At 47.7% G+C, this 19,018-nt stretch overlaps 1 protein-coding gene across 1 annotated transcript in view; it reads left to right on the top strand.

The window, feature by feature from the left end:
• Positions 1–3,257, top strand: part of kcnn3 (potassium intermediate/small conductance calcium-activated channel, subfamily N, member 3) — a 111,391-nt gene extending 108,134 nt beyond the window's left edge. The window contains exon 10 of the mRNA XM_046303238.1: positions 2,776–3,257. Coding sequence (XP_046159194.1) covers positions 2,776–3,144 — 369 coding nt within the window. The 3' untranslated portion in view covers positions 3,145–3,257. The remainder of the gene's footprint in view (positions 1–2,775) is intronic.
• Positions 3,258–19,018: the final 15,761 nt, after the last annotated feature.

The following is a 19,018-nucleotide window of genomic DNA, read 5'->3' as shown; positions in this document are numbered from 1 at the left end:
ACAGCCCTATCCCCAAGAGGTTTTAACTCTCTCTCTATCTCCTTTCTTATTCAGCCTTGACTCTCTCTCTCCTTTCCTATTCAGCCCTGAACTCTCTCTCTCCTTTCTTATTCAGCCTTGACTCTCTCTCTCTCCTTTCTTATTCAGCCTTGTCTCTCTCTCTCTCTCTCTCCTTTCCTATTCAGCCCTTAACTCTCTCTCTCTCCTTTCTTATTCAGCCCTTAACTCTCTCTCTCTCCTTTCTTCTTCAGCCTTGAACTCTCTCTCTCCTTTCTTATTCAGCCTTGAACTCTCTCTCTCTCTCCTTTCTTATTCAGCCCTGAACTCTCTCTCTCTCCTTTCTTATTCAGCCCTGAACTCTCTCTCTCCTTTCCTATTCAGCACTTAACTCTCTCTCTCTCCTTTCTTATTCAGCCAACTCTCTCTCTCCTTTCTTATTCAGCCCTTAACTCTCTTTCTCTCCTTTCTTCTTCAGCCTTGAACTCTCTCTCTCTCCTTTCTTATTCAGCCTTGACTCTCTCTCTCTCTCCTTTCCTATTCAGCCCTGAACTCTCTCTCTCTCCTTTCCTATTCAGCCCTGAACTCTCTCTCTCCTTTCTTATTCAGCCTTGACTCTCTCTCTCTCTCTCCTTTCCTATTCAGCCCTTAACTCTCTCTCTCTCCTTTCTTATTCAGCCTTGACTCTCTCTCTCTCTCTCCTTTCTTATTCAGCCTTGACTCTCTCTCTCTCCTTTCTTATTCAGCCCTTAACTCTCTCTCTCTCCTTTCTTATTCAGCCTTGACTCTCTCTCTCTCTCTCTCCTTTCCTATTCAGCCCTTAACTCTCTCTCTCTCCTTTCTTATTCAGCCTTGACTCTCTCTCTCTCTCTCTCCTTTCTTATTCAACCCTGAACTCTCTCTCTCTCCTTTCTTATTCAACCCTGAACTCTCTCTCTCTCCTTTCTTATTCAGCCCTGAACTCTCTTTCTCTCCTTTCTTATTCAGCCTTTAACTCTCTCTCTCTCCTTTCCTATTCAGCCCTGAACTCTCTCTCTCTCCTTTCTTATTCAGCCTTGACTCTCTCTCTCCTTTCCTATTCAGCCCTGAACTCTCTCTCTCCTTTCTTATTCAGCCTTGACTCTCTCTCTCTCTCTCTCTCTCTCCTTTCCTATTCAGCCCTTAACTCTCTCTCTCTCCTTTCTTATTCAGCCCTTAACTCTCTCTCTCTCCTTTCTTATTCAGCCCTTAACTCTCTCTCTCTCCTTTCTTATTCAGCCCTTAACTCTCTCTCTCTCCTTTCCTATTCAGCCCTTAACTCTCTCTCTCTCCGTTCTTATTCAGCCCTTAACTCTCTCTCTCTCCTTTCCTATTCAGCCCTTAACTCTCTCTCTCTCCTTTCTTATTCAGCCCTTAACTCTCTCTCTCTCCTTTCTTATTCAGCCCTTAACTCTCTCTATCTCCTTTCTTATTCAGCCTTAACTCTCTCTCTCTCCTTTCTTATTCAGCCCTTAACTCTCTCTCTCTCCTTTCTTATTCAGCCCTTAACTCTCTCTCTCTCCTTTCTTATTCAGCCCTTAACTCTCTCTCTCTCCTTTCCTATTCAGCCCTGAACTCTCTCTCTCCTTTCTTATTCAGCCTTGACTCTCTCTCTCTCTCTCTCTCTCTCCTTTCCTATTCAGCCCTTAACTCTCTCTCTCTCCTTTCTTATTCAGCCCTTAACTCTCTCTCTCTCCTTTCCTATTCAGCCCTTAACTCTCTCTCTCTCCTTTCTTATTCAGCCCTTAACTCTCTCTCTCTCCTTTCTTATTCAGCCCTTAACTCTCTCTCTCTCCTTTCCTATTCAGCCCTTAACTCTCTCTCTCTCCTTTCCTATTCAGCCCTTAACTCTCTCTCTCTCCTTTCTTATTCAGCCCTTAACTCTCTCTCTCTCCTTTCTTATTTAGCCCTTAACTCTCTCTCTCTCCTTTCCTATTCAGCCCTTAACTCTCTCTCTCTCCTTTCTTATTCAGCCCTTAACTCTCTCTCTCTCCTTTCTTATTAGCCCTTAACTCTCTCTCTCTCCTTTCCTATTCAGCCCTTAACTCTCTCTCTCTCCTTTCTTATTCAGCCCTTAACTCTCTCTCTCTCCTTTCTTATTCAGCCCTTAACTCTCTCTCTCTCCTTTCTTATTCAGCCCTTAACTCTCTCTCTCTCCTTTCCTATTCAGCCCTTAACTCTCTCTCTCTCCTTTCTTATTCAGCCCTTAACTCTCTCTCTCTCCTTTCTTATTCAGCCCTTAACTCTCTCTCTCTCCTTTCTTATTCAGCCCTGAACTCTCTCTCTCTCTCCTTTCGTATTCAGCCTTTACCAGATGATAACGCCCACACAGAGGGTTCCCTTCCTCACACTCACTCCTCTTCTCTTCTCTCTCTCTCGTTCTCCTTCCCTTTTTCATCGCTCTCTTACTCAATCCTCCACATCTCTCCAGTGATTGGGTTAATTCTAATTGAAGTCAGTCAATTCAGGAAGTAAACTGAAATTTAAAAAAAATCAAATCACTTCCTGAATTGAGTGACTTTAATTCAAATTGACCCCAACCCTGCTGATGTCATTGCTAAATGATCTTCCTCTCTTCGTGTGTGTGTGTGTGTGTGTGTGTGTGTGTGTGTGTGTGTGTGTGTGTGTGTGTGTGTGTGTGTGTGTGTGTGTGTGTGTGTGTGTGTGTGTGTGTGTGTGTGTGTGTGTGTGTGTGTGTGTGTGTGTGTGTGTGTGTGTGTGTGTGTGTGTGTGTGTGTGTGTGTGTGTGTGTGTGTACAGATGCAAAGTGTGATGTACGAGCTGATGTCGGAGCTGAACGATCGCAGTGAGGACCTGGAGCGGCAGATGCTGTCTCTGGAAACACGGGTGGAACAGCTGACCGCCGGCTTCAGTGCCCTGCCTGCCCACCTGTCTGCCACGCTGTCTGCCCAGCACACCACCTTGCTCCACCTGCTCCGAGAGAGGGACTACAGAGGAGGAGGATGGGGAGGTGCAGGGGGAGGAGGGACAGCCCTGGTCCCTGTTGCTCAGCTGGCCCCTGCCCATGCCCTGACCCCAAGCCCAACCCTGGCCCCAGAGCCACAGCAGCCCCCAGAAAGAACCATAGAGGGTAGCACTAGTCCCAATACTAGCACCTCCAGTTGTTGAAGAGAGGAGGAGGAGAGGATGGGAAGTGGAAAGAAGAGGTGAGGGTAGAGGAGGAGAGGGCCAGTAGGAATACGGGAGGAGGAGATCAGTCTTAATACTAGCAACTTCAGATGCTGCAGAGAGGAGGGGGAGGGGGGGAGTGCAGCCAGAAGCCCAACACTAGCTCATCCAGCTGCTAAGGAAAGGGGTAGGGAGGAGGGGTGGGATAGGGGAGGAAAATAGAGGAGTGGGGGAAATGGGAGCGGGCGAGGGAGGGAGGGTGAGGGAAAGGATCAGAGATAAGAGGCTGTGAGAGGGAGGGAGGGATGGGAGGTAGACAAGGTGAGGGATAGGAGAGCCAAGGAAGTGGAGGGAGGTTGGGAGAGAGAGAAGGAGATGGAAACGGAAAGGGGAGAAAGGGGGATGAAGGGGGAAACAGATAACCAAGACTAATTACAGAGGTCTTTAATGGAATCCAATCTAATGACAGGAAAACATCTTCCTCTCTTTTTCCATTCGTCCCTCTCTATCCCTCTTTCTCTTCATCTCTTTCTCTCCCTCCATCTCTCGCCCTCTTCCCTCCCATCCCTCCATCAGGAATTATTGACTGTGACTTTTTGCCCTTTTGATCCATTTTCTATCTAACTGCTACTTGTGTGGTAACGAGCATCCCTTTAACGAACCATTTAATCAACGACCATAATACATACTAAACACCACACACACACACACACACACACACACACACACACACACACACAGACACACACACAGACACAGACAGACAGACAGACAGACAGACAGACAGACAGACAGACAGACAGACAGACAGACAGACAGACAGACAGACAGACAGACAGACAGACAGACAGACAGACAGACAGACAGACAGACAGACAGACAGACAGACAGACAGACAGACAGACAGACAGACAGACAGACAGACAGACAGACAGACAGACAGACAGACAGACAGACAGACAGACAGACAGACAGACAGACAGACAGACAGACAGACAGACAGACAGACAGACAGACAGACAGACAGACAGACAGACAGACAGACAGACAGACAGACAGACAGACAGACAGACAGACAGACAGACAGACAGACAGACAGACAGACAGACAGACAGACAGACAGACAGACAGACAGACAGACAGACACATACATACACACCATGACAACATAAACACGCTACAACAAAATACACAGCAAACACACACACACATAAAATAGCACACAATGTCGCGCAGAATTCTATAGTAGACTATAAAACACTATAGTATAGCCTATACTATAGCCTATTACTGCCAAGCAGACAATGCACTAAGTCCAACTGAAAAGAACATACTGCCAGGCATTTATTACTTGACGCAGAGCATAGACACGGTCCAAGGAAACACTACTGCCATATTTCCTTATGCACACATGTTCCCAAAACTCTGTTTTAATGAATGTATGCTGTACATTTCAAACCACAAGCACACCGTTTGCACAGGGGCACAGATATGCCTAAACCCACACATACACGCTGAACCACATCCACATGCGGACACACACACAATCTACCAAAGTGCTCTCTCTCAAATGGACTACAAAAGAGAGGCAGAAGAGGATGTCACTGGGGAGATGGGAAGAGGAGTTTCAGATTTCCTGACAATGTTTTTCAAGGAACATTGGATTTGGACTAGTACTAGTGCTTTGTGGACGGCACTTTTCACTGTGCTCAATGGACTGCCATAGACAGGGAATGAAGGAATATTAACCAGACAAAGGATACAGGCCATGGCAAGAGAGAAACGGTTGCTTACCAAACTTAACCCTATAGAGGGAGAGACTATATATCTGAGAGAATAATTATTATGATGTGATGGAATAAGATTTCTATTTCTACGGAGACCCTTTTGAAAACTGTCTTATAGTGACATTCTGTGGCAGGAATAGTGAATTACACCCGCTTGGAATATTGTACTGTACAGTAAGTATACTGTTACTGAAATCTACATAGCTTTGTATTGCTCAGTCTTTTCTACCATTACGATTTAACGGTTATAGCTAATATCTACTATTATTATACTAAACTATTCTTCTCATTCGTCCTGACAATTATGATAAATGTATTAATAATCAACTTTAATAATAATAAATAATGGACAAGGGAGGTGCGTTTGAGGGTGAAATGATTTTGTAATTTTATTTTATCAGAGATAATTAATAAAGTATATATCTATATAACATCACTAAGTTATTGGGTGAATTTTGGCTTGTCTGTTCTTTCTTCTTTGGAATCATTACAGTTTACCTGCAGTATAAAAACTACTCTGCCTGTAGACACCTGTCCTGTTCCGAAAGGTTGCTTGATCAAATCCCCACCTGTCGTTCTGCCCCTGAGCAAGGCAGTTAACCCACTGTTCCCTGGGCGCCGAAGTCGTGGATGTCCATTAAGGCATCCCTCCGCACCTCTCTGATTCAGAGGGTTTGGGTTAAATGCGGAAGAGACATTTCAGTTGTATACATTCAGTTGTACAACTGACTAGGTATCCCCCTGTCCTTTTCCTATGTTAGAATACCTGATTTTATGACCTACATGCTAAAATGTGTTTTCTTTCCCCAGTGCAATCTACACCTCACATTGTTGTTAAAATGGCTATCTGCACTTGTTACATACATTTGACATAAATGAATGATATACTCATTGATTCTTGAAGAATATAACTTAGAAATGCTTATGTTACAATAGTTATATTTGATTTGTTTTAGTCTCATCCTTCAGCTCCACTCAACCCCTCCCATCTCATCTATCTCTGAACACCCTCCAGTCCCATCCTTCAGCTCCACTCAACCCCTCCCATCTCATCTATCTCTGAACACCCTCCAGTCCCATCCTTCAGCTCCACTCAACCCCTCCCATCTCATCTATCTCTGAACACCCTCCAGTCCCATCCTTCAGCTCCACTCAACCCCTCCCATCTCATCTATCTCTGAACACCAGTCCCATCCTTCAGCTCCACTCAACCCCTCCCATCTCATCTATCTCTGAACACCAGTCCCATCCTTCAGCTCCACTCAACCCCTCCCATCTCATCTATCTCTGAACACCATCCAGTCCCATCCTTCAGCTCCACTCAACCCCTCCCATCTCATCTATCTCTGAACACCAGTCCCATCCTTCAGCTCCACTCAACCCCTCCCATCTCATCTATCTCTGAACACCATCCAGTCCCATCCTTCAGCTCCACTCAACCCCTCCCATCTCATCTATCTCTGAACACCCTCCAGTCCCATCCTTCAGCTCCACTCAACCCCTCCCATCTCATCTATCTCTGAACACCCTCCAGTCCCATCCTTCAGCTCCACTCAACCCCTCCCATCTCATCTATCTCTGAACACCCTCCAGTCCCATCCTTCAGCTCCACTCAACCCATCCCATCTCATCTATCTCTGAACACCAGTCCCATCCTTCAGCTCCACTCAACCCCTCCCATCTCATCTATCTCTGAACACCATCCAGTCCCATCCTTCAGCTCCACTCAACCCCTCCCATCTCATCTATCTCTGAACACCAGTCCCATCCTTCAGCTCCACTCAACCCCTCCCATCTCATCTATCTCTGAACACCATCCAGTCCCATCCTTCAGCTCCACTCAACCCCTCCCATCTCATCTATCTCTGAACACCAGTCCCATCCTTCAGCTCCACTCAACCCCTCCCATCTCATCTATCTCTGAACACCATCCAGTCCCATCCTTCAGCTCCACTCAACCCCTCCCATCTCATCTATCTCTGAACACCCTCCACTCTCATCCTTCAGCTCCACTCAACCCCTCCCATCTCATCTATCTCTGAACACCATCCAGTCCCATCCTTCAGCTCCACTCAACCCCTCCCATCTCATCTATCTCTGAACACCAGTCCCATCCTTCAGCTCCACTCAACCCCTCCCATCTCATCTATCTCTGAACACCATCCAGTCCCATCCTTCAGCTCCACTCAACCCCTCCCATCTCATCTATCTCTGAACACCCTCCAGTCTCATCCTTCAGCTCCACTCAACCCCTCCCATCTCATCTATCTCTGAACACCATCCAGTCCCATCCTTCAGCTCCACTCAACCCCTCCCATCTCATCTATCTCTGAACACCATCCAGTCCCATCCTTCAGCTCCACTCAACCCCTCCCATCTCATCTATCTCTGAACACCCTCCAGTCTCATCCTTCAGCTCCACTCAACCCCTCCCATCTCATCTATCTCTGAACACCATCCAGTCCCATCCTTCAGCTCCACTCAACCCCTCCCATCTCATCTATCTCTGAACACCATCCAGTCCCATCCTTCAGCTCCACTCAACCCCTCCCATCTCATCTATCTCTGAACACCATCGAGTCCCATCCTTCAGCTCCACTCAACCCCTCCCATCTCATCTATCTCTGAACACCATCCAGTCTCATCCTTCAGCTCCACTCAACCCCTCCCATCTCATCTATCTCTGAACACCATCCAGTCTCATCCTTCAGCTCCACTCAACCCCTCCCATCTCATCTATCTCTGAACACCCTCCAGTCCCATCCTTCAGCTCCACTCAACCCCTCCCATCTCATCTATCTCTGAACACCCTCCAGTCCCATCCTTCAGCTCCACTCAACCCCTCCCATCTCATCTATCTCTGAACACCATCGAGTCCCATCCTTCAGCTCCACTCAACCCCTCCCATCTCATCTATCTCTGAACACCATCGAGTCCCATCCTTCAGCTCCACTCAACCCCTCCCATCTCATCTATCACTGAACACCCTCCAGTCCCATCCTTCAGCTCCACTCAACCCCTCCCATCTCATCTATCTCTGAACACCCTCCAGTCCCATCCTTCAGCTCCACTCAACCCCTCCCATCTCATCTATCTCTGAACACCATCCAGTCTCATCCTTCAGCTCCACTCAACCCCTCCCATCTCATCTATCTCTGAACACCCTCCAGTCCCATCCTTCAGCTCCACTCAACCCCTCCCATCTCATCTATCTCTGAACACCATCCAGTCTCATCCTTCAGCTCCACTCAACCCCTCCCATCTCATCTATCTCTGAACACCCTCCAGTCCCATCCTTCAGCTCCACTCAACCCCTCCCATCTCATCTATCTCTGAACACCCTCCAGTCCCATCCTTCAGCTCCACTCAACCCCTCCCATCTCATCTATCTCTGAACACCATCCAGTCCCATCCTTCAGCTCCACTCAACCCCTCCCATCTCATCTATCTCTGAACACCATCAGTCCCATCCTTCAGCTCCACTCAACCCCTCCCATCTCATCTATCTCTGAACACCCTCCAGTCCCATCCTTCAGCTCCACTCAACCCCTCCCATCTCATCTATCTCTGAACACCCTCCAGTCCCATCCTTCAGCTCCACTCAACCCCTCCCATCTCATCTATCTCTGAACACCATCCAGTCCCATCCTTCAGCTCCACTCAACCCCTCCCATCTCATCTATCTCTGAACACCATCCAGTCTCATCCTTCAGCTCCACTCAACCCCTCCCATCTCATCTATCTCTGAACACCATCGAGTCCCATCCTTCAGCTCCACTCAACCCCTCCCATCTCATCTATCTCTGAACACCCTCCAGTCCCATCCTTCAGCTCCACTCAACCCCTCCCATCTCATCTATCTCTGAACACCATCCAGTCCCATCCTTCAGCTCCACTCAACCCCTCCCATCTCATCTATCTCTGAACACCATCCAGTCTCATCCTTCAGCTCCACTCAACCCCTCCCATCTCATCTATCTCTGAACACCATCCAGTCCCATCCTTCAGCTCCACTCAACCCCTCCCATCTCATCTATCTCTGAACACCATCCAGTCCCATCCTTCAGCTCCACTCAACCCCTCCCATCTCATCTATCTCTGAACACCATCCAGTCCCATCCTTCAGCTCCACTCAACCCCTCCCATCTCATCTATCTCTGAACACCATCCAGTCCCATCCTTCAGCTCCACTCAACCCCTCCCATCTCATCTATCTCTGAACACCATCCAGTCCCATCCTTCAGCTCCACTCAACCCCTCCCATCTCATCTATCTCTGAACACCCTCCAGTCCCATCCTTCAGCTCCACTCAACCCCTCCCATCTCATCTATCTCTGAACACCATCCAGTCTCATCCTTCAGCTCCACTCAACCCCTCCCATCTCATCTATCTCTGAACACCCTCCAGTCCCATCCTTCAGCTCCACTCAACCCCTCCCATCTCATCTATCTCTGAACACCATCCAGTCTCATCCTTCAGCTCCACTCAACCCCTCCCATCTCATCTATCTCTGAACACCCTCCAGTCCCATCCTTCAGCTCCACTCAACCCCTCCCATCTCATCTATCTCTGAACACCATCGAGTCCCATCCTTCAGCTCCACTCAACCCCTCCCATCTCATCTATCTCTGAACACCATCGAGTCCCATCCTTCAGCTCCACTCAACCCCTCCCATCTCATCTATCTCTGAACACCATCCAGTCTCATCCTTCAGCTCCACTCAACCCCTCCCATCTCATCTATCTCTGAACACCATCCAGTCTCATCCTTCAGCTCCACTCAACCCCTCCCATCTCATCTATCTCTGAACACCCTCCAGTCCCATCCTTCAGCTCCACTCAACCCCTCCCATCTCATCTATCTCTGAACACCCTCCAGTCCCATCCTTCAGCTCCACTCAACCCCTCCCATCTCATCTATCTCTGAACACCATCGAGTCCCATCCTTCAGCTCCACTCAACCCCTCCCATCTCATCTATCTCTGAACACCATCGAGTCCCATCCTTCAGCTCCACTCAACCCCTCCCATCTCATCTATCTCTGAACACCCTCCAGTCCCATCCTTCAGCTCCACTCAACCCCTCCCATCTCATCTATCTCTGAACACCCTCCAGTCCCATCCTTCAGCTCCACTCAACCCCTCCCATCTCATCTATCTCTGAACACCATCGAGTCCCATCCTTCAGCTCCACTCAACCCCTCCCATCTCATCTATCTCTGAACACCCTCCAGTCCCATCCTTCAGCTCCACTCAACCCCTCCCATCTCATCTATCTCTGAACACCATCCAGTCCCATCCTTCAGCTCCACTCAACCCCTCCCATCTCATCTATCTCTGAACACCATCCAGTCTCATCCTTCAGCTCCACTCAACCCCTCCCATCTCATCTATCTCTGAACACCATCCAGTCCCATCCTTCAGCTCCACTCAACCCCTCCCATCTCATCTATCTCTGAACACCATCCAGTCCCATCCTTCAGCTCCACTCAACCCCTCCCATCTCATCTATCTCTGAACACCATCCAGTCCCATCCTTCAGCTCCACTCAACCCCTCCCATCTCATCTATCTCTGAACACCATCCAGTCCCATCCTTCAGCTCCACTCAACCCCTCCCATCTCATCTATCTCTGAACACCATCCAGTCCCATCCTTCAGCTCCACTCAACCCCTCCCATCTCATCTATCTCTGAACACCCTCCAGTCCCATCCTTCAGCTCCACTCAACCCCTCCCATCTCATCTATCTCTGAACACCATCCAGTCTCATCCTTCAGCTCCACTCAACCCCTCCCATCTCATCTATCTCTGAACACCCTCCAGTCCCATCCTTCAGCTCCACTCAACCCCTCCCATCTCATCTATCTCTGAACACCATCCAGTCTCATCCTTCAGCTCCACTCAACCCCTCAGTTTAAGTGTTTTGATCGTAATTGTTGAGGCCTCAAAATGTATTCACAATAATGGCTGTTTTAAACTCTGAAGTATTATGTAAATTATTGATTTTTAGTGTAACTATTATTGCTTTGAGTCAGTCGACAAGGCTGAATGTTCCCAAGTTACTTTTGCCCAGATCAAATCATAATCATGTAAACGTCACGTTGACAGCAGAGAAGGGATGCTATAAATGGTGAGTGGCAGTGAATGATGAAATGAATGTTTCTATTCAGATTGTCAAGTTGATGTGGTGGTGCTGAAAAAGCAGAAGATGTATCAAATTAAATATTAGTCATAATGCCAAGTGGGTGTGGACAGAACGCCACTTAGTTATCTGTGTGTGATATTTTCAGGGTGTCCTCCCGACCCCAGGCAGTCGTTGTTTGGCCCCTCTCTCCTTCCATCCCTCCCTCCATCAGCCTGTAGCCAGCAGGTTCTAGTGTCCGCCCGGCCTCTGTCCGCTCCACTGGACACTAACCGAGGGGCCAGCATCATACGGGGACAGGACTCTGGTGAGGGGAGTGTGTGTGTGTAGCAGAACAGAGAGAGGGAGGGGTGTGGAGGGTGTAACTAAACAGCCCTCATCATCTTTCAGTGACTGGCCATACCCTGCGCTGTGATGTCATTGTTGACCAGATCAAGCAGATTCAGGTTGTCACGACGACACGTCAACTGTTCACCGAGGACCCACCCCTCGTGCTCTCCGTCATGGCACTGGACTCACCTTGTACTCACCTTGTCATTGACATATCACCCACCCTACACATTTAACTCTGAGGGCTAAAGGATGTCAATATGTAGACCAGGTGTTATGCACGTGAGTGAGGACCCAAAAGCGGTTTAACAGATACAGAGTCTTTTAATGTCAAATCACAGGGAAGACATAGATCCTCTTCAGATGTATAAAAATGGCAAAATAGACAACCCGCAGAGAGGGCGACAAAAGAATAATAAAGTCCCTCTGAATATTACAGATGAGTCCCCTTCTTAGCAGCCGAGGATAATAGCTGGGTGAGCGGCGACAGACTGCTGGTCTCTCTGGGTAGGCGCGGGTCGTAGAGGACAGAGGTACCTGATCACATGTAGCATCAGATGAACAGGCAGATTCTGACAGGACGGGACAAGGGTGAAGCAAACGAGACGATAGTTTGGTTCTGGCATGAGAAACTCAAACGAGAATCTGACAAAGACAGAAACAGGAACAGAGAGAGAAATAGAGACCTAATCAGAGGGAAAAAGGGAACAGGTGGGAAAAGGGTGAACGAGGTAGTTAGAGAAGATGAGGGACAGCTGGGGGAAGGAAATGAAGAGAAGGTAACCTAATACGACCAGCAGAGGGAGACGGAGTGAAGAGAAAGAACAGGAACAAGACATAATATGACAATACATGACACCAGGTGTTGTTCCTCCTGTCATCCCTCCATAAGAATGAGCACTGAGCATGGGCCCACTGATGTTCCTTCGAGAGCTGAGCTTAAATGCCCCACACATCCAAATGTACCACAGGCTAACAGAGGGAACAACTCAAAGGGTTAAAAGGAAACTCTGGTTTATTGTCGACAGTTTTTAGCTGCCAGGCCTAGTTCAAAACGAACCTGCCTATTATCCACATCCAGCTCCAGAAGTTCACTTTTCTCTTTATTCTCTTGGCTTAGAAGACAGAGAAAGAGACACAGACAGACAGACAGACAGACAGACAGACAGACAGACAGACAGACAGACAGACAGACAGACAGACAGACAGACAGACAGACAGACAGACAGACAGACAGACAGACAGACAGACAGACAGACAGACAGACAGACAGACAGACAGACAGACAGACAGACAGACAGACAGACAGACAGACAGACAGACAGACAGACAGACAGACAGACAGACAGACAGACAGTTGTGCTAAAGAACCTGGATCCTGGATCTGTGTGTTTACTGCTCCCTTCTGGCACCAGGAGTCTCTCTCTCTCTCTCTCTCTCTCTCAGGCAACACATTCAGTAGTCTGGCAGGTCTACAGTTTGAGTGGAAGCTAGTAAAGGACTCAGAGACAGGGGAGATAGTTAGGTGAGAGAGATGGAGAAAGAGGGAAATAATGGCAAAGGAAGGTGAAAGATGAAAGAAACATACAGTCAACTGAAAATGTTATGTACAGAGCATTTGGAAAGTATTCAGACCACTTGACTTTTTCCACATTTTGTTACGTTACAGCCTTATTCTAAAATTGATTAAACAAACATTTTCCTCATCAATCTACACACAATACCCCATAATGTCAAAATAAAAACAGGTTTTCAGAATAAAAATGTAATAAATAAATACCTTATTTACATAAGCATTCACACCCTGTTTCCATTGATCATCCTTGAGATGTTTCAACAACTTGATTGGAGTCCACCTGTGATAAATTGAATTAATTGGACATGATTTGGAAAGGCACACACCTGTCGATATAAGGTCTCACAGTTGACAGTGCATGTCAGAGCAAAAACCAAGCCATGAGGTCAAAGGAATTGTCCGTAGAACTCCAAGACAGGATTGTGTCGAGGCACAGATCTGGGGAAGGGTACCAAAAAATGTCTATAGCATTGAATATCCCAAAGAATACAGTGGCCTCCATCATTCTTAAATGGAAGAAGTTTGGAGCTACCAAGACTTCCTAAAGCTGGCCACCCGGCCACACAGCAATTGTTCCTCTGTGGAGATGGGAGAACCTTCCAGAAGGACAACAATCTCTGCAGCACTCCACCAATCAGGAATTAATGATGGAGCGGCCAAACGGAAGCCACTCTTCAGTAAAAGGAACATAACAGCCCACTTAATATTTGCCAAAAGGCACCTAAAGGTCTCTCAGACCATGAGAAGCAAGATTCTCTGGTCTGATGAAACCAAGATTGAACTGTTTGGCCTGAATGCCAAGTGTCACGTCTGGAGGAAACCTGGCACCATCCATTTACATTACATTACATTTAAGTCATTTAGCAGACGCTCTTATCCAGAGCGACTTACAAATTGGTGCATTCACCTTATGACATCCAGTGGGACAGTCACTTAACAATAGTGCATCTAAAACTTAGGGGGGGTGGGGTGAGAGGGATTACTTATCCTATCCTAGGTATTCCTTAAAGAGGTGGGGTTTCAGGTGTCTCCGGAAGGTGGTGATTGACTCCGCTGTCCTGGCGTCGTGAGGGAGTTTGTTCCACCATTGGGGGGCCAGGGCAGCGAACAGTTTTGACTGGGCTGAGCGGGAGCTGTACTTCCTCAGTGGTAGGGAGGCGAGCAGGCCAGAGGTGGATGAACGCAGTGCCCTTGTTTGGGTGTAGGGCCTGATCAGAGCCTGGAGGTACTGAGGTGCCGTTCCCCTCACAGCTCCGTAGGCAAGCACCATGGTCTTGTAGCGGATGCGAGCTTCAACTGGAAGCCAGTGGAGAGAACGGAGGAGCGGGGTGACGTGAGAGAACTTGGGAAGGTTGAACACCAGACGGGCTGCGGCGTTCTGGATGAGTTGAAGGGGTTTAATGGCACAGGCAGGGAGCCCAGCCAACAGCGAGTTGCAGTAATCCAGACGGGAGATGACAAGTGCCTGGATTAGGACCTGCGCCGCTTCCTGTGTGAGGCAGGGTCGTACTCTGCGGATGTTGTAGAGCATGAACCTACAGGAACGGGCCACCGCCTTGATGTTGGTTGAGAACGACAGGGTGTTGTCCAGGATCACGCCAAGGTTCTTGGCGCTCTGGGAGGAGGACACAATGGAGTTGTCAACCGTGATGGCGAGATCATGGAACGGGCAGTCCTTCCCCGGGTTCAGCTTGAGGTGGTGATCCGTCATCCACACTGATATGTCTGCCAGACATGCAGAGATGCGATTCGCCACCTGGTCATCAGAAGGGGGAAAGGAGAAGATTAATTGTGTGTCGTCTGCATAGCAATGATAAGAGAGACCATGTGAGGTTATGACCGAGCCAAGTGACTTGGTGTATAGCGAGAATAGGAGAGGGCCAAGAACAGAGCCCTGGGGGACACCAGTGGTGAGAGCGCGTGGTGAGGAGACAGATTCTCGCCACGCCACCTGGTAGGAGCGACCTGTCAGGTAGGACGCAATCCAAGCGTGGGCCGCGCCGGAGATGCCCAACTCGGAGAGGGTGGAGAGGAGGATCTGATGGTTCACAGTATCGAAGGCAGCCGATAGATCTAGAAGGATGAGAGCAGAGGAGAGAGAGTTAGCTTTAGCAGTGCGGAGCGCCTCCGTGATACAGAGGAGAGCAGTCTCAGTTGAATGACTAGTCTTGAAACCTGACTGATTTGGATCAAGAAGGTCATTCAGAGAGAGATAGCGGGAGAGCTGGCCAAGGACGGCACGTTCAAGAGTTTTGGAGAGAAAAGAAAGAAGGGATACTGGTCTGTAATTGTTGACATCGGAGGGATCGAGTGTAGGTTTTTTCAGAAGGGGTGCAACTCTCGCTCTCTTGAAGACGGAAGGGACGTAGCCAGCGGTCAGGGATGAGTTGATGAGCGAGGTGAGGTAAGGGAGAAGGTCTCCGGAAATGGTCTGGAGAAGAGAGGAGGGGATAGGGTCAAGCGGGCAGGTTGTTGGGCGGCCGGCCGTCACAAGACGCGAGATTTCATCTGGAGAGAGAGGGGAGAAAGAGGTCAGAGCACAGGGTAGGGCAGTGTGAGCAGAACCAGCGGTGTCGTTTGACTTAGCAAACGAGGATCGGATGTCGTCGACCTTCTTTTCAAAATGGTTGACGAAGTCATCTGCAGAGAGGGAGGAGGGGGGCGGAGGATTCAGGAGGGAGGAGAAGGTGGCAAAGAGCTTCCTAGGGTTAGAGGCAGATGAAGCATGGTGGTGGCACATCATTCTGTGTGGATGCTTTTCAGTGGTAAGGACTGGGAGACTAGTCAGGATCGTGGGAAAAATGAATGGAGCAAAGTACAGCAAGAACTTGATGAAAACCTGCTCCAGGGCACTCAGGACCTCAGACTGGGGCGAAGGTTCACCTTCCAACAGTACGACTCTAAGCACACAGCCAAGACAATGTACTTACGAGTGGCTTACGAGTCTTTTAATGTCTTTGAGTGGGCCAGACAGAGCCCAGACTTGAACCCAATCGAACATCTCTGAAGAGACCTGAAAATAGCTATGCAGCGACATTCCCCATCCAACCTGACAGAGCTTGAGAGGATCTGCAGAGAAGAATGGGAGAAACTCTCCAAATACAGGTGTAACAAGCTTGTAGCGTCGTACCAAGAAGACTCGATGCTGTAATTGCTACCAAAGGTGCATCAACAAAGTACTGAGAAAAGGGTCTGAATACTTATGTAAATGTGATATTTCAGTTTTTTATTTGTAATAAATTAATAAAAATTCTAAAAACCTGTTTTTGCTCTGTCATTATGGGTATTGTGTGTAGATTGATGAGGGGAAAAAAACAAATTTAATCAATTTTAGAATAAGGCTGTAACAAAATGTGGGAAAAGTAAAAGGGTCTGAATACGTTCTGAATGCACTATATATACTGTATGTTGTGTAGGTTTGTGCGTTTCTCAGAGGCGGGCTACTCCCCGACCCATCACATCCTGTCCCTGGAGGACACAGGTCAGAAAGGGGACAGTGTGTTGCTGGAGGGGGTCCGTAGCGGTGTGGTACAGGTCAGGGCCTCCCTCTCGCACCCAGACTACAAGGTAAGGAGGATGGAGGGATGGATGATGGATAAATACATTTATGAAAGCACCTGGAATGATGGATGAGTGGATGGGGCAATAGATTGTGGATGAAGATCGTTGGATTAGTTTGTGTAAGAATAGTTTGTGCTGGATTTTACCTGTCCCCTGTGTGTTACTTAGTGGGTAGAGCCGGCCTCTGTGAGCCTGACCGTGACAGACAGACTCTACCTTAGCCCCTCCCATGATGCCTACCTGCTGCTAGGCTCCACGCTCTCCTTCAGAGTCTGGAAAAGCGTACATGACACAGAAACGGGTGAGTCCCTAATGTAGACAGTAGTGTAGTCTGTCAGATCTTTACAGAGCCTTTAGGTGAGTCCCTAATGTAGACAGTAGTGTAGTCTGTCAGATCTTTACAGAGCCTTTAGGTGAGTCCCTAATGTAGACAGTAGTGTAGTCTGTCAGATCTTTACAGAGCCTTTAGGTGAGTCCCTAATGTAGACAGTAGTGTAGTCTGTCAGGTCTTTACAGAGCCTTTAGGTGTGTCCCTAATGTAGACAGTAGTGTAGTCTGTCAGGTCTTTACAGAGCCTTTAGGTGAGTCCCTAATGTAGACAGTAGTGTAGTCTGTCAGGTCTTTACAGAGCCTTTAGGTGAGTCCCTAATGTAGACAGTAGTGTAGTCTGTCAGGTCTTTACAGAGTCTTTAGGTGAGTCCCTAATGTAGACAGTAGTGTAGTCTGTCAGGTCTTTACAGAGTCTTTAGGTGAGTCCCTAATGTAGACAGTAGTGTAGTCTGTCAGGTCTTTACAGAGCCTTTAGGTGTGTCCCTAATGTAGACAGTAGTGTAGTCTGTCAGGTCTTTACAGAGTCTTTAGGTGAGTCCCTAATGTAGACAGTAGTGTAGTCTGTCAGGTCTTTACAGAGCCTTTATGTGAGTCCCTAATGTAGACAGTAGTGTAGTCTGTCAGGTCTTTACAGAGCCTTTAGGTGTGTCCCTAATGTAGACAGTAGTGTAGTCTGTCAGATCCTTACAGAGTCTTTAGGTGAGTCCCTAATGTAGACAGTAGTGTAGTCTGTCAGGTCTTTACAGAGCCTTTATGTGAGTCCCTAATGTAGACAGTAGTGTAGTCTGTCAGGTCTTTACAGAGTCTTTAGGTGAGTCCCTAATGTAGACAGTAGTGTAGTCTGTCAGGTCTTTACAGAGTCAGGTGAGTCTAATGTAGACAGTAGTGTAGTCTGTCAGGTCTTTACAGAGCCTTTAGGTGAGTCCCTAATGTAGACAGTAGTGTAGTCTGTCAGGTCTTTACAGAGCCTTTAGGTGAGTCCCTAATGTAGACAGTAGTGTAGTCTGTCAGGTCTTTACAGAGTCTTTAGGTGAGTCCCTAATGTAGACAGTAGTGTAGTCTGTCAGGTCTTTACAGAGCCTTTAGGTGAGTCCCTAATGTAGACAGTAGTGTAGTCTGTCAGGTCTTTACAGAGCCTTTAGGTGTGTCCCTAATGTAGACAGTAGTGTAGTCTGTCAGATCTAATGTAGACAGTAGTGTAGTCTGTCAGATCTTTACAGAGCCTTTAGGTGTGTCCCTAATGTAGACAGTAGTGTAGTCTGTCAGGTCTTTACAGAGCCTTTAGGTGTGTCCCTAATGTAGACAGTAGTGTAGTCTGTCAGATCCTTACAGAGTCTTTAGGTGAGTCCCTAATGTAGACAGTAGTGTAGTCTGTCAGGTCTTTACAGAGCCTTTAGGTGAGTCCCTAATGTAGACAGTAGTGTAGTCTGTCAGGTCTTTACAGAGCCTTTAGGTGTGTCCCTAATGTAGACAGTAGTGTAGTATGTCAGATCTTTACAGAGCCTTTAGGTGTGTCCCTAATGTAGACAGTAGTGTAGTCTGTCAGGTCTTTACAGAGCCTTTAGATGAGCCCCTAATGTAGACAGTAGTGTAGTCTGTCAGATCTTTACAGAGCCTTTAGGTGTGTCCCTAATGTAGACAGTAGTGTAGTCTGTCAGATCTTTACAGAGCCTTTAGGTGAGTCCCTAATGTAGACAGTAGTGTAGTCTGTCAGGTCTTTACAGAGCCTTTAGGTGTGTCCCTAATGTAGACAGTAGTGTAGTCTGTCAGGTCTTTACAGAGCCTTTAGGTGAGTCCCTAATGTAGACAGTAGTGTAGTCTGTCAGATCTTTACAGAACCTTTTTGTGTCCCTAATGTAGGTAACTAACCACACCACCACTACCTTGTTCATAGGTAACTAACCCCACCACCACTACCTTATTCATTGGTAACTATCTAACCACTCTCCACCACTACCTTATTCATAGGTAACTAACGACATCACCACTACCTTATTCATAGGTAACTAACCACACCACCACTACTTTTTTTCATAGGTAACTAACCACACCACCTTGTTCATAGGTAACTAACCACACCACCACTACCTTATACATAGGTAACTAACCACACCACCACTACCTTATTCATAGGTAACTATCTAACC

This window comes from Oncorhynchus gorbuscha, linkage group LG15 (assembly GCF_021184085.1).
Source record: "Oncorhynchus gorbuscha isolate QuinsamMale2020 ecotype Even-year linkage group LG15, OgorEven_v1.0, whole genome shotgun sequence".
NCBI classification, from domain to species: domain Eukaryota; kingdom Metazoa; phylum Chordata; class Actinopteri; order Salmoniformes; family Salmonidae; genus Oncorhynchus; species Oncorhynchus gorbuscha.
Note: the sequence above shows the minus strand (reverse complement) of the source record. Positions and strands in the feature narration are given on the sequence as shown.